Source organism: Empidonax traillii, unplaced genomic scaffold (genome assembly GCF_003031625.1).
Source record: "Empidonax traillii isolate 1590-97213 ecotype Southwest subspecies unplaced genomic scaffold, ASM303162v1 scaffold832:size729604, whole genome shotgun sequence".
Classification (NCBI taxonomy): domain Eukaryota; kingdom Metazoa; phylum Chordata; class Aves; order Passeriformes; family Tyrannidae; genus Empidonax; species Empidonax traillii.
This window is the reverse complement of record NW_020956025.1, coordinates 366,968-380,991: the sequence shown is the minus strand read 5'-3', so window position 1 is coordinate 380,991 and position 14,024 is coordinate 366,968. Positions and strand designations below refer to the sequence as shown.

Genomic DNA, 14,024 nt, shown 5'->3' with positions numbered 1-14,024 from the left:
AATATGATAGGTCGGTTTTTTCCTTGCTTTCATTCAAAAAAATATAAAAATTACATCCAAACTACGCAGAAATCAATGCAAAACCATCACGAGTTTGACAGATCTCCAGCAAACAAAAACCCCTCAAAGCAGGTTTTGGTTGAGTTCCAAAAGTTACAAACAGACATGCTATTTATCTGCATAAATTTCAGAGCTCCAAAAAACTTAAGTGGGAAACTTTCCCGTTTCACACGAAGAGTTCTGTTGGTTTAATGAAGATAAATGTGCGTTTGTGGGCACACAGGGGCACGCTCATCCACCTGTTTCATCTCCGCAAGCCCAGTTGGTTTCCATTTAAGTGTGTGCCTGTCAAAACAAATCACAAGTCCAAAAATAATGGACGAAGGATCCCAAAAATGGATAGTAAGAACTGGCACACCAGGGGAAAAAAAAATACTCAGCGCACGTTACTGTAACTTGAACGAGGATCCTCCTCCTCCAGCAGGTTCATCGCTGGAGGCAAAATCCCCCAGAAACTCGGAGGTTGGAAAAGACCTCCAGGACCATGGAGATCAACTTGTGCCAAATCTCCATCTCGTCCCCCAGCCCAGAGCACTGAGTGCCACATCCAGTCCTGCCCTGGACACCTCCAGGGATGTGACTCCACCACCTCCCTGGGGCAGCCCCTTCCAGTGCCTGACAGCCCTTTCCATGGAAAAAATTCCTCCTGAGGCATCGGGGTTTGTCACGTGAAGGGTTTAAGACAGGACACAACAAAGTGTTGCTTCTCTGTTGTGTCAGGTCATTTTTAAAATCAATTAATACTGATAAAATACAAGCTCTCTACTTGTGAAACCTCCAGACGGCCGCAGATTGCATGGCCAACAGGGGAAATTCAATGGAAAATGAACTGTGCCCTGAAAAAGCACATTATGCACCTCAAAACCCCCCTGAATGTGGGGGCACTTTCCAGGTAAGTGGGTCCCTTGGCTCTGCTGTGCATCCCGAGATGCAGAGTGGGCCCTCCCACCCAACCTCCACTCCTACACAGAAACAGGAATTTCACATCAGTGCCGTGCCCACAGTATGACAGAGAATTCAATAAAGAGAAATGCAAGCACGCTGCAAACGTTATGGTATAAAAATACCTTAAAAAGGGCAAAAGCTGTCCCGCCACCAACAATTTTAAGCACAAGAATTAGCTGCAGCACGAGCACCAGGCACTTCGACAGCTTCTCCTCAAATCACACCTTGATAGCTATTGATTATTTATTTGTGTTTCGAGCAGCACTGAATTAAAACCCTCACTCTTTTTCGTGAAAAGCAAATATCTCCCCCTCTCTCAGCACATGGGGGTTTTATAATCCATTCAGATCTCATTTGTGGTCATGTTGGAACAGAGAAGGAAAACCTTATCTCAATCCTATTGTTCTAACATCTTAAAAACAAACCACTTGGTATCTGTAGCATTTTCAACTCACTCCCCCAGCAGATCCACTCCATCAAATGCTGAGAAATGGAATTTTTTTTTTCACTGCACATTCATTTTGCTTCGTGGGAGAAATTCTGCACGCACCCCAAGCGAGGAGGTGACAAACTCAGATTATGTAAAACTATTGCAACAACAACAACAACAACAACTAACAAGGCAAATAACCAGCAGCAGCATCACCCCTTCCTGACACCAAATCCCTCCTAGTAATGGCTTCCTTGCCAAGCAGGAGCTCCAGAATCCCTCATCGCACATTCGATTTCCTGCAGCCAGAGGAGGCCGAAGGAACGCCAAACACAATCCCACTCCAAAGTCCAGGGCACCACAAAAGTGGCCAAATACTCACAGGGCTTTGTCTGCTCTCCCCCATCCCCTGCGCGTGCAGCCCGGCAAGCGGAGTCGGCCAGGCTGGGAATTCAGGGATCCCAGTGCCTGGAGAGCAGCGCTCCAGCCTGGATCCTCCTCTGGTGCCCCCCTCTCCCCGGCGCCGGCTCCATCCTGCTTGCTCCCCACGTCAGGATGATGTTACAGGTGACACCTCCCGCCGCTGATGTCAAGCTCCGCTCCCAAAAGCGCGACCGCCGGCTCCCTGCGGGCGCCCGCCGCCCCTCCGAGCGTCACCTCCGCATCTTCTGGGGGCCAGAAGGATTCTGGAGAAGCTCGTGGCCACCACACAGAGCCTTCCCCTCTTCGCCAAGTCCCCCCTCCCCGAGCTGCTTGAATTCCTTCCGGAACGCTGCAGCGAACGCAGCCTTCACGCCTCCCTTGGGGGGCAAAGCGAAGGATTTCTACGGTTTCTTTCTGTGGCGCAGCTTTAATTTGCTCTTTTTTTTTTTTTTCCCCCTAGAGCCAAGTGATGAAGGAGAAGGGAAATAAAGGAGCAGGAGGCAGGAGTGAGTGGTTCAGGGATGCTCTCCCGAACATTTCGGAGTAAGCCGGTGGGGGCTGGCGATGCAGCCCAGGACCGGAGCTGATGAATGGTGCAGTGCTGCTGTTGGCATGGCAACTAAGGGGGAAAAAAAGCAGCACCATATAAGGAGTTGTGACATGGATTCTGGGAACAATTTATACTAAAAGGCTCTAAGCCCTTGGATGCTTTAAAGCTGCAGCAGCCCCTTCTTGGTGGGCACAGGTTTCATTGTTCACACGGAAGGAATGGGCACAGAGCTCCCAGCACACGGTCGTGTCCAACCTGGACACATCTGCACTGGGAGAGCTGTGCCAAACCACGACGAAACAACATGATTTTGCAGCACGTTCAAGTAACTGGAACTGAAATAATTCAATTTATCAATTAAGGGAAGTGGCCAGATGATGATAATAATGACCCAAATGAACGTCTGCGATAACGTGGGTACCACCGAGCCCTCCCAGACCCACACAGGTGAGGAGCTCTGCCCACACAGAGCGAGGCTGAGATGAGCCAAACTGCAGCACCATCAGGTGGCTGAGAGCCTGAGTGGCACTGCCACCAACACAGATGCTGCCACCGCTCCCAGGGACCGGAAAAACGTCCCCAAATTAACCTCTAACCCAACTGCTGCTGGGCAAGGAAGGCTGGTGGTGCCCACAAAGGATCTCCAGGTACAGCAGAGCAGGGAAAGCCAATTCACACACAGCTGCCAGAGCAAGCTGTGAGCAAGGCCAGGGTTTGTATTCCACGTGCAGCAAGGAGCAGGAAAACCACACTATTTTCCACAATCACCATCAGCTTTTCACTTGACACGTGCTCAAAGAGACAGTGCACTGGGATCGAGAGGATCAAACACCAACACAGACTGCAGTTCTGGAGTCTGGGCTCAGCAACTGAAACCTTAACATTTAAAAATCGTTCTCACTGGTGACTCTGTTTTACTTGAACAGTAAAGAAACTCAGACTGGTTTGGGTTGGAAGGGACCTTAAATCATCCAATCCCACCCCCTGCCATGGGCAGGGAAACCTCCCTCTAGCCCAGGTTGCTCCAAGCCCCGTCCAACCTGGCTTTGGACACTTCCAGGGATTCAGGGGCAGCCACAGTTTCTCTGGGCAACCTGTGCCAGGGCCTGCCCACCCTCACACGGCAGAATCATCATTAAGGTTGGAAAAGACCTTTAAGAGCACGAAATCCAACCATCAGCCCAGCACCACCGTCACGTTCCGACACTAAACCATGTCCTCAAGTGCCACATCCACGCGTCTTTTGAACGCTTCCAGGAGCGGTGACTCCACTGCTTCCCACATGTGCCAGCCCAGCTGGTTTCCCCCCAAAAAACACTCCCACCCCTGAAGCTGTGCCTCATCATCTCTCACGCTCCCACCCAGCCGAGCTGGTGCATCACTCTGGAGAGAGAGAACAAGTGGTCCCGGGGGCTGCAATCATTAATCTGGGCTTGTCAGCACTAAACAAGAAACAATTAAAGTTTTTAAGTAGAGAGAGCTCAGCTTTTTAATCCCACAGTTATGATTAGCATGGAGAATATTTAACAATTTGCTGAAGACACAGAGAAGGGAGATGGGACAATCCTCATGGCTACTCCTGATGGAAGGGTATCCCCAGGAGGGATGGGGAGGTGACAAGATCCCAGCACTACAAACCACAGGGGTGATGGTGGCACAGGGGATGTTGTGGGTCCTTACTGCTGTCACTGGGAAGAGCAAGTCCCCCATCCTGCTCTACTCTGAAGGATCTAGTGAAAGAATACACACATTTTCTTCAGCAAAGAGGCTGCTGTTGACTGCCTGAACACACCTAGGAATATTCCCACTCACTCCTGTGAAGTTTCTTCTCAGGGAACAAACTTCCCAGATTCCCAAAGCACAAGGGAGGAACGTTCTCAAAGCAGAGGGTTTGCCATGAAACCACTTCCCTGGGCCCATGCCTTTGAAGACACTAATTCACAAGAAGCATCTAATTCACAGCGGATCCAGGAGGGATGAGGCCTCTGAGAATCCAAACCGAAGCATCTAGGCCAGGTTTTCCTTAGAAAAACACCGTTTCTTCCCTAAATTTCCTGCTAATATCCCCCCCCCCCCCCCACCTCCTCCCTCTGAGCACACACGTGCTCTTTCTAAGAGAATCCTAACGCTTGCAATCTGTCATTCAAGGGGAGGGGGGGGAAAAAAAATAGCAAGAGCCAAGCACAGCGATGAATAAAATTATCCCTGCGCATATAAATGTGCAATATGTAAATGAACGGAGGAGGAGGAGGAGTGGGGTGCGGCACAGGGCTTTGTGTGAACCCTCTGCACGTGCTGGGTTCCACAGGAATGGAAGAAACCATCGGGAGCTGGGATTTTTTTTTCAGCCCCAATATCTCATTTATTAACCTAACTAAGGAGTATTTTTATTCGTGAAAGAACCTGAGAGACATTCATCCCCAAGCACCCTCCTGGAAAGCAATGCTGTCCTCAAGGCAGGTATACAGCATTATTTTCAGGGCAGCCCTGGCTTTGAGGGAGAAATATAACACACTTTTCATGTGTGGCAGAATATTTAACCCCATTGTTTCGACAGCAGTCGCTCCCTGTGCAACAAACACGGCGACTTTTAAGTGCTAATTTCATTCCACACACAAAACAAAATGGTGTCTTCACTTACTTATCCTGGGCTGGGAGGTTTTGCTTTCTTTTTATTATGTATTTTTCACATTACACTTGCTAATAAAGCCACCGTTGTAAAAAAAAAAAATATATTAAACAACATAAATTGAGGTTAAATGTGCTGATTTTAAATATGTTCTCAGCCAGTGCTAAACAAGAGGTGACACAGGCAGGAGGGGAGAGCTGATTACTTATGCTGACTGTTACTTCACCCCTCAGAGCCACAATGACCTTAGTTTTCTTAATCACCAGACTATTCAGCAGAGTGGAAATTGCATCCACATGGAATATTTATCACCCTCTGAATCCAGCCAAGTCTCCATACCCAGCAAACCCAGATACCAACAAGTGAATGACCTCAGATCCTCTGGACAGAAAACCAACACCCCCTGGAATGTGTTCCTGGGGGTTTTTACCAAAAACAGACTTTTAAACTTTTCTGTGGATGAAAAGCTGACTTGGTTACCAATCAGCCAGGTTAAGAACTTTAAAAGTTTATATTATCACAGAATCATGGAATGATTAGAGTTGGAAGGGACCTTAAAGATCATCTCATTCCACTCCCTGCCACAGGCAGGGACACCTTCCACCAGCCCAGGTTGCTCCAACCTGACCTTGGACACTTCCAGGGATCCAGGGGTAGCCACAGCTTCTCTGGGCAACCTGTGCCAGGGCCTCCCCACTCTCATAGAGAACAATTTCTTTCTTATATCTAACCTAAATTTACCCTATTCCAGTGTTAACTCATTCCCCTTTATCCTGCCACTACAGTTCCTGAGGAAGAGACCCTGTCTGGTTTCCCTGGATCCCCATCAGATACAGTCAGGCTGCTGCAAATATCTGGTAAATGGTCTCAGGAATTAAAGCTTTAGGAAAAAAAAATTAAATACAAGAGACAATGAAGATTTTTATGTAGCAAACAGTCCCATCCTCTCTCCAGCCCCTCTGAGATAAGGAATTATGACAGGAATGGGGTAGTCCCACACGAATGTCTGGAAGGAGCAAACAGCATGAAAAGCCCCTACAATTGGATAATTTTTCAACAATTTTCCATGCTCTGAAGGTCCCTTTGAAAAATCCATGTGGCAACTGTCAGGCAGACAAAAGCCTCTCTTTGTAATTTCAGTCTCCCAGAATCACCCTCATCCCTCCTCCAGCAGAAATCACTGCTCTTATTGTGTAGGATTAACCACTGGAGAGCAGAACGAGGCACAGGAGAGGAGGAAACCACCAGAGAAATCATAGAAACACGGAATATCCGGAGTTGGAAGGGACCCACAAGGATCCTCACAGCCAGTGAGCCCGGGTGGAACCTCTCTGTGCATTCACCGTTCAGCTCCTGGTGCCTTATTTTCGTCTGAAAGCTCCCACAGTCACATGAAGATTTTTGAATCAAGTTGCTTATCAGTTCTGCCAGGTTTGGAGTGTGCTGTGATAGCATTTCCCAGGCTGCTGTAAAATCAGGGAGGGTTATGGGGTGAAACTGGGGAGAAACACATCAAAAAATAGCTCAAGCTGTGAAGTCGTCTTCACAAATCCAATATTAACTCCAAATTTTCTTTATGTTTTCGATCATGCTCGTTTACTGATCAATAGAACTGATGAGGGTCTTTATAAACTGGCAGTCAAAGTCCCCTAGCAAAAAATAAACCCCCAACTTTTTATCTGTTGAGAAATGTCATTCCCCAGCCATCTCATCCAAGGGAATGGCTGGAGCTGTGTCAGGGGAGGGTCAGGTTGGATCTCGGGGAAAGGTTCTTCCCCCAGAGGGTGGTTGGCACTGAACAGGCTCCCCAGGGCAGTGGGCACAGCCCCAAGGCTGCCAGAGCTGCAGGAGGGTTTGGACAACGCTCTGAGGGACAGGGGGGGATTGTTGGGGTGTCTGGGCAGGGCCAGGGGTTGGATCAGTGATCCATTGTGGGTCCTTTAAAACCCAGGATATTCTATGAATATTTCTGCTGCTGAGGGCTATTTTTCCTTTCTAAATCTCTCAGATTAGTAGTAAACAAGAGCCAGACAATAAGGAATAGTTGAGAAAACGTGACAAATACTCTGAATAACAAAGAGTAGAAGCGCCGCTTTCCCCGCTCCTTTCCACGTCACCCTATGAGAGCAAACAAATTCCTATCACAACTGCAGGAGGGTGGAAAAAAAACTCCTTCCTTTTACAGTACCAACAGTAAATTAAACTAATAATTTTAAAAATCTACTCCATCAATGCAAGGAAACACACCCTGAATTCAAAGTGTATCGGGAGCTCTGCCGGAGCCATCGAGACAGGGACGTGCAGAGCATGAGCAGGGGTTGGGACATGGGCCTGGGTCCAGCTGGAACAGGAGATCTCAAACAGATGGAAAAGGGAAAGTAGGCAAGCAGAGGACAGATGTAGTCACCTTCCCAACCCATTTCCAATGGAGTTCTGTGTGTGACCCCAAAATGGACCTCTGAACACATCTGTGAGCCTGCACTTTTCTTCTCTTGCTTCTTGTGCAATAACAATTATCAGCATTTCACTGACACCATCCTGGTTTGTACCCAACCTTTCCAGGTCTGCATTTCACAGCATATCACGTCCAGATCACACTGAGAGAGGAATGTTTCACCAGGTGAACACCTGCAGCTCTAGCCCACCCTATGTGAGGGTGAGCACAGGCTCCAGTGAGCTGCCCAACCCCTGGGCTTTGCAGGAATCCTCATCCCTCTCCTCGAATTTACCACCTGCAAAAGCCACTGCTGGAATTCCAGGTCTTTGGAGGAACTACTGGGATGCTCCAAAGAGCAGCCCTGCCCAATCATGGAATTGTGACTCTGCCACAATTCAGAATCTCTCCCTCTTGTTCTCAATTTCTCCTTTCAGCAGCAGGCAGGGGAAACGAAAGGCACCAAGTGTATCAGAGCTGCCCTGTGGGTCAGACTATATACAGGAAAAATGCTTTTTGGAGGTTTCCCTCAGTACAAGCACAGGACAATGGCTGCTTTTTCTTAAAGGTGGGCACAGAGTGGGGTCAGATTTTAGGCAAGACACAAGTTTTTCAAACTGTCACCAGCAGAAACACTTTTTTTTCAGGCTTTTATATGGATGTTGCACTCCAAGTGCTTTTGAAAATCCAACTACTTCACCATCTCAAACACCATTGTGTTCAAACCACAATCCCAGCAAATCAGATAAACAAAACAGTTTCAAAATATTGCATGAATTACAAAAAAAAAAAAATCACTTTGCTGTAGAAGTTTATCATTTCTCTGCTGTTCTCTTGGCATTCAAAATTTAAAGCATCAAGTTCTTTGAAATTACTGCACAGTGGAAGTGTTACAAAAACCACAACACAAAGCTGAACCAAAACACACTCTGCCAGAAATTTCTCAAAAACTAGAGAACATTTGTAAACCAGAGAGATCTTTTTTCAGATAGAAAGATTTCTCTGTGGGCACGAAATCCAATCCATCCCTGCGTTTGGCCAAAGCAGGCTGCTTTAACAAACAAGGGAATGACTTGGACACAGAAGCCTCTTTCTTACAGATTTTTTGCACCAATGGACCTTTAAAAGCCCCAGTGAAGTTTATTAAAGTCCTTACCAGTTAACTTCTTCACAGGTTGGAGCCGAACACTGATAGACTGATGTGTGAGTAAGGGGGAGGATGGAAGGGAGCGGGACATGCCCTCCATAATCCGAATGTGCTGCATACCTTCGGTCACTGGGAGAGGAGGAATAGCGTAGTCAGGTTCAAAAGCACAGTCGTTCTCTGTGGAGGTGCCTGGTGGGGAGAGGAAAAACCCAAATGAACTGGTTAGAAACCAAGGGAGAGGATCCTGCTTTGTCACCTCACTGGCTGCTTTCCTGTGTTCCTCTTGACCAGCCCTGACACTTCCCTTAAAGAAATTATGCTTTGGGACAGCATCTCAGAAGCCCTCTCTACGAGATGAACACCAGAACCATGAAGAATTTCTTTCAGGATTCTTAATTTGTCTGTCAGAGTCTTGAGAGTCGCCGGTTTTCAAACACAGCGATCAACACCAAACTGACGGCTTTTAGATTGGGGGTTTCTAATAAAAAACTCTTCCAGTTGAATTGAATTTCAAAATGTGGACCTTCAGCCCTCAAAAAATCCCAACCCCCAAATAAAATGAAAGGACAAAAGCCTCCAATAACAAGCACCAGCTCCAACTCTCCCCAGAGACACACAAAGCCCGTGTGGGGGTCGCAACACTGAAGATCCACATGTAAGACACAAAATAACATGAAAACAAGTGGAGATAGAACAATAAAAGCACATTTTGCTAATTGGTGCAATCAATATTAATGACAAATGAAGGGCAGGTGCTCCAGATCAGCAAGAGTCAGGAGCCAGAAGGTTCCTCCCATTAGCTGCAGACACGGAAAGCTCGGGGTCAAGGACACCTGGATCTCCACCTCTCATCAGTAAGATGAACAACCTAACCCAGACTACTAATAATTCATCTGCAAAACCAACTTGAAACTATTAACATGAATATTTCATTACTAATAATATGAGAAAGCCACATTTCTGCCACAGCGTTACGAGACGGATTTTGGCTTTTAAGCGCCTGCCGAAGTTTTCCCTCCACAAAGACATTCCTTATTGGATTTCCACTGGATAACTGTGCTGTTCTCAATGGCTTGTGAGAATATGTTCACAAGAGAAAATGCAACTGCTGGACAGAGGAGGAGACAGACAAAAGTGGGGGGAAGACAAAAGGGCAGTGCCTCGAACACGTGGTACTCCAGAGGAGACAATGAACTCGCTGTATTCCCGAAATCCAAAGGACAACGTGAACAACCTGACATATTGTTGGGAAAAACCCATATGGAAGTAACTGCCAGAAATCTTGGACTGGTTCCTGAAGGGTTCTAGGAGGTTGAAGCACCCGTGGCTGACATCCATCCATCCATTCCAGATGCCAACTTTCAGGAACATCTCTCGGCGGTTTTGTACCATTCTTTACAGGAAACCCAAACAAGCACTAACACCCTTCACACACACACACACACACACACACACACACACTGGTTTTGACAGCTCCAAACACAACTCTCTGCTCTCTGAACCCTCCCAGATATCACGAGCTGAACCTGCTGCTGACTCTGCCAGCCCGGTCGGGCTCCCTGGGGGCTCCAGGGAAGACAAACCAGCACTGCTGCCAAAACTGGCGCCAACAAAACCAGCCAACAACGGCTTTGTTCAAAGTGCATTTGGCACCAGGAACGAAAAAAAAAATTGCCACCACTGATTTTGATTCTTAAAAACAGTTTGAATTGCCTCAGGCTAGATTTTAGGGAACAATAAACCAGGGGCATCTCCTGCAGCTTAAGGTCTAGGAAAGACCTCTGAGTCCACGTGTGTTTCACTGGATATCATGGTGTAAGCTCCCAGTGTCTTTCATCAATCTGCCTAAAATCAGGGGCAGTATTTTATACAGAAATAAAGTAGCTATTGGTAAAGTTATCAGTAGCATTTTCCCTCTTAAAATTCAAATGCTTCGCAACAGAACAGCGAACTGGCAAAACTCCCACAAGGTTACCACCTTCATTCCACAGATGTCCAAAATTTCTCTCTGCCCCTCGGCAGAGTAAAGGAACACACACACAAAGTCACTGAAACAGTCTGAAATTTGTTCTGGTAAGGAAGAACACTGGGTTTATCAAACCCTGGAATCAGGGATCATTCATGGCTGAACTGGAACTTGGGCAGTTTGCCTACAGAATATACTTAAATAGAATGCAAAGTGCATATTTGAACTAATTAACTATTTCTTGGAGTTTTACAAGATAATCACAGAATTGTCCAGGTTGGAAAAGACCTTTAAGACCATCAAGTCCAACCATCCACCAGCACCATCGTCATGTTCACCACAAAACCATGTCAAGTGCCACATCCACACATTTTTCAAACACTTCCAGGGATGGTGACTCGACCACTCCCCTGAGCAGCCTGTGCCAGGGCTGGACAACCCTTTCCAGGAGAAAAATGTTCTTAATATCCATCCTAAACCTCTCCTGGCACAACTCGAGGCTGTTTCCTCTTGTCCTGCCAACGAAGCTTTGCAGACACTGTGACAATGGAGCATCACATGGCAAACGTGGAAGAGCAAGAAGACAACTGCCCCATTTCAGCTGGATGCTTTATCCAAGGATAATAAACCCCCTTAACCCACCAGCCTGAAAAATACCCATTAACATGTGCAGACAGTGATGGGGACAGAGCAGGGCAAAGTTAAAGACAATATTACACTGCAGAAAGTCTGCATCTACAACTGCCCCCACTGATCCAAAGGGAAACATGCAGCTCAGAAGCTCGTTTCTCCAAGAAGTTGGAAGCTTTTTTGACCCTTTTCCCCTTTTTTTCCCCTCTTATGGTGACACTTCTTGCTAGTTACTGCAGTTCCTTGACCCACTCAACAGGAACAGGTTTGGTGATTCCTGGACAAGGATTTGCAACAAATCCCCACGTCCTCTGCCCAAACCCACCCCCTTTCCCAGAGCAGAGAAGATCCTGAATATCCAGGCTGAAAGGGAACCTGAGAGAGCAGGGTGTGGGCAAGGAGTGTTGGAGGTGGCTCCCAGCAGCAACTCGACTGCTCTACCCTGTAACGAGAAACCACATGGGCCAGACACAGGGAAGGACATCACAGGGGGCCCTGTGAGGCTCAGCCTCCACCAGTAACACAACAGCAGCTTTATCTGAGCTCAGAAAACCTGGGGAAGAGCAATATCAGGGTTCATTCTGCACCCTGAAACACAGCTCCTTGTACGCAAGCGGCCACGGGGTGTAGGAGCAGCTGCAAATTCCCTGGCTCCTTCCTGATTTTATTTTTCACTCTATTTTAAAAGGAGGAAGTTTAAAATAAGAAATTTAAAAGCAGTAATTAAAAGGCCCTATGTGAGCAGAGCAGCTGACACTTCGCAGGGCTTGGGGGTTTTAACTCCCGGTTCTGGTCGGAGCTTCCACTCAGTCATTTCACCCAGGCACTGCTGGAATACTGCCAGAAAAGAACAGTGCTCTGGAGAAAAGGCTTCCATAATAAGTCATTAGGACACCATGACAACAACAGGCTCGAACCTAAATGAAAGGAAAATTATCGCTGCAATCCCAAAGAGAAAATGAGTCAATGCACGTAAGCACCTACTAGAGCCCTGCTTCCCAAAAATGCTGCTCAGTCTCAAAGCTGTGTGAAAATACAGCATTTGCACGATCCTCACAAATGAGAAAACGCTTAAAACTAAGTAAAGCTGTTTCAAAGGACACCTAAGCCAGCAGAGATCTAAGAGCTGGTGCTGTCAGGGACAGAAATCCCCATTACACGGCTTTGCGTGCTGCTAACCACCAAACCTACTCTGAATGATGGATGCTCAACAAAGAGTTTGTACAACTGTTATTTTAGTAATATAAAACCTATTTTTAGTACTGTCTTCCTCAGACCTTTTGCCCTGTTCCTGCAGGATGAAGGAAACCAAAGCTGAAGAGGAAACACGAGGTTGTTCAGCCAACAGGTAGGTACACATGGGTCCTTCTCCACCCCATCCTGGGGTTTGGAGAGGGATAACCTGGTTATGGAGAACCTGTCGGGCTCCCAACTCTGCCATCAGGGGGGAAAAGCAAGTGGAAACTTGGAAACCAAGCGTTGGTTGGGGCTGCCACGAGCTGAAGAACCCCAGCACCACGAGCTCCTGTGGTCCCTCCGGGTGAAATACGGAGACACCGTGCTCTGCAGGTCCACCCCCTGCTGGGCCAGGAATTCGGATAAACTCCCTCAATCTCACACACGCCGTCTGTTTTTGGGGGCACCTCAGCACGTCTGCGGGCAACAACCACGGGCACAAAGTCCTTCAGACCACACAGTTTGGACGAGAAACATGACACGTGGGAGGTACCGAAGGTGAACACACGAGACGAGTTCCCCCGAGAGGCAGAACAACACTCAGGTTTTACCTTGCCCAGCTCGGCTCTGACGGGAGTCTACACTTGCCTGTCTTCGGTCTGGTGGCTCCTCGTTCCCTCCATCTGCATGAGAACCAAAACAGCACAAGTAGAACATCATAGTGGACAGGTCAGGCAGATGCAACTTTTCCTTGAGTCCCATCACCTAATCTCGGGAGAAGGGCAGGACAGAAAGGTCCCTCTTGGCAGGTTGAATGTGGGGAAACACCACTGCCTGACTGCTGCTCCTTCCAGCTTCTCCCCAGCTCACTGCACATGGAATCCGTGAGGTCCTCGGGGTAGCAGGAGGATTTTAATTGCTCCTACTGACCCCCCCCAAGACATTTGAATGAAATAGGAACCAAATTGTGCATCTTCAACGAAAACTGTGCATCTTCAGCGAGTTCCTCCACTTTGGACCGTTATTATTATCTCAAAATATAAAAATATTGAGCATTGGAATAAAGAGCTCCAGGAGGGGAGGGAAAAAAAAAACGGAACTATGAAATTTGAAAGTGTGTCCCTCCAAAATTATTTGTCAGCTAAAAGCTGGGAAGGCTGGGAAGAACAGAGCCTCTCGTTACATCCTCTTGAAACTCTTTAGGAAAGCAGCCACAGCTCACAAATCCCAAACCCATCTGGAGAAATGCAGAGTGGGACGTTGGGTACAATATTATACAATTAATTACAGGCTGCTCTTCATTGATCAACTGACCAGATTAGAAACAATAGATTCACCCATCAATACAGATGCTCGAGTACACGGGATTTCTGGCAGCTGGGAGCACAAAGAAGCCCAGCTCTGCTCACTGGGGAAACAGCAAAGCCAGGGGTTTCAAGTGCAGGATGTTATTTCCAGTGGTTCTTATCCCTTATGGCAGGGGAAAGCTTTCAGAATCTTTAAAAGTAAGTTTTGAATTCTTAAACAGCTGCTTAAAACCTCAATAGTCGGGTTTAGCATCGAAGCTTTTTGATGCTACTAAAAGCAGCTGCACTCTGATATATTTATAACTCTGGATATCTCTAAAGGAGTTA

General features: G+C 47.2%; 1 protein-coding gene across 6 annotated transcripts in view; it reads right to left on the bottom strand.

Moving 5' to 3' along the window:
* TANC2 (tetratricopeptide repeat, ankyrin repeat and coiled-coil containing 2) overlaps positions 1–14,024 on the bottom strand; it is a 173,931-nt gene that overhangs the window by 114,271 nt on the left and 45,636 nt on the right. For 2 of the 6 annotated variants that reach the window (XM_027902017.1, XM_027902018.1), the window contains exons 3-4: positions 13,002–13,073; positions 8,628–8,807 (exon numbers count right to left, since the gene is read on the bottom strand). In XM_027902017.1, the coding sequence (XP_027757818.1) occupies positions 8,628–8,807; positions 13,002–13,073 (252 nt within the window). Of the gene's footprint in view, positions 1–2,092; positions 2,273–8,627; positions 8,808–13,001; positions 13,074–14,024 lie in introns of those variants that run through there. The other 4 variants (XM_027902020.1, XM_027902019.1, XM_027902021.1 and 1 more) reach the window with 4 other exon arrangements.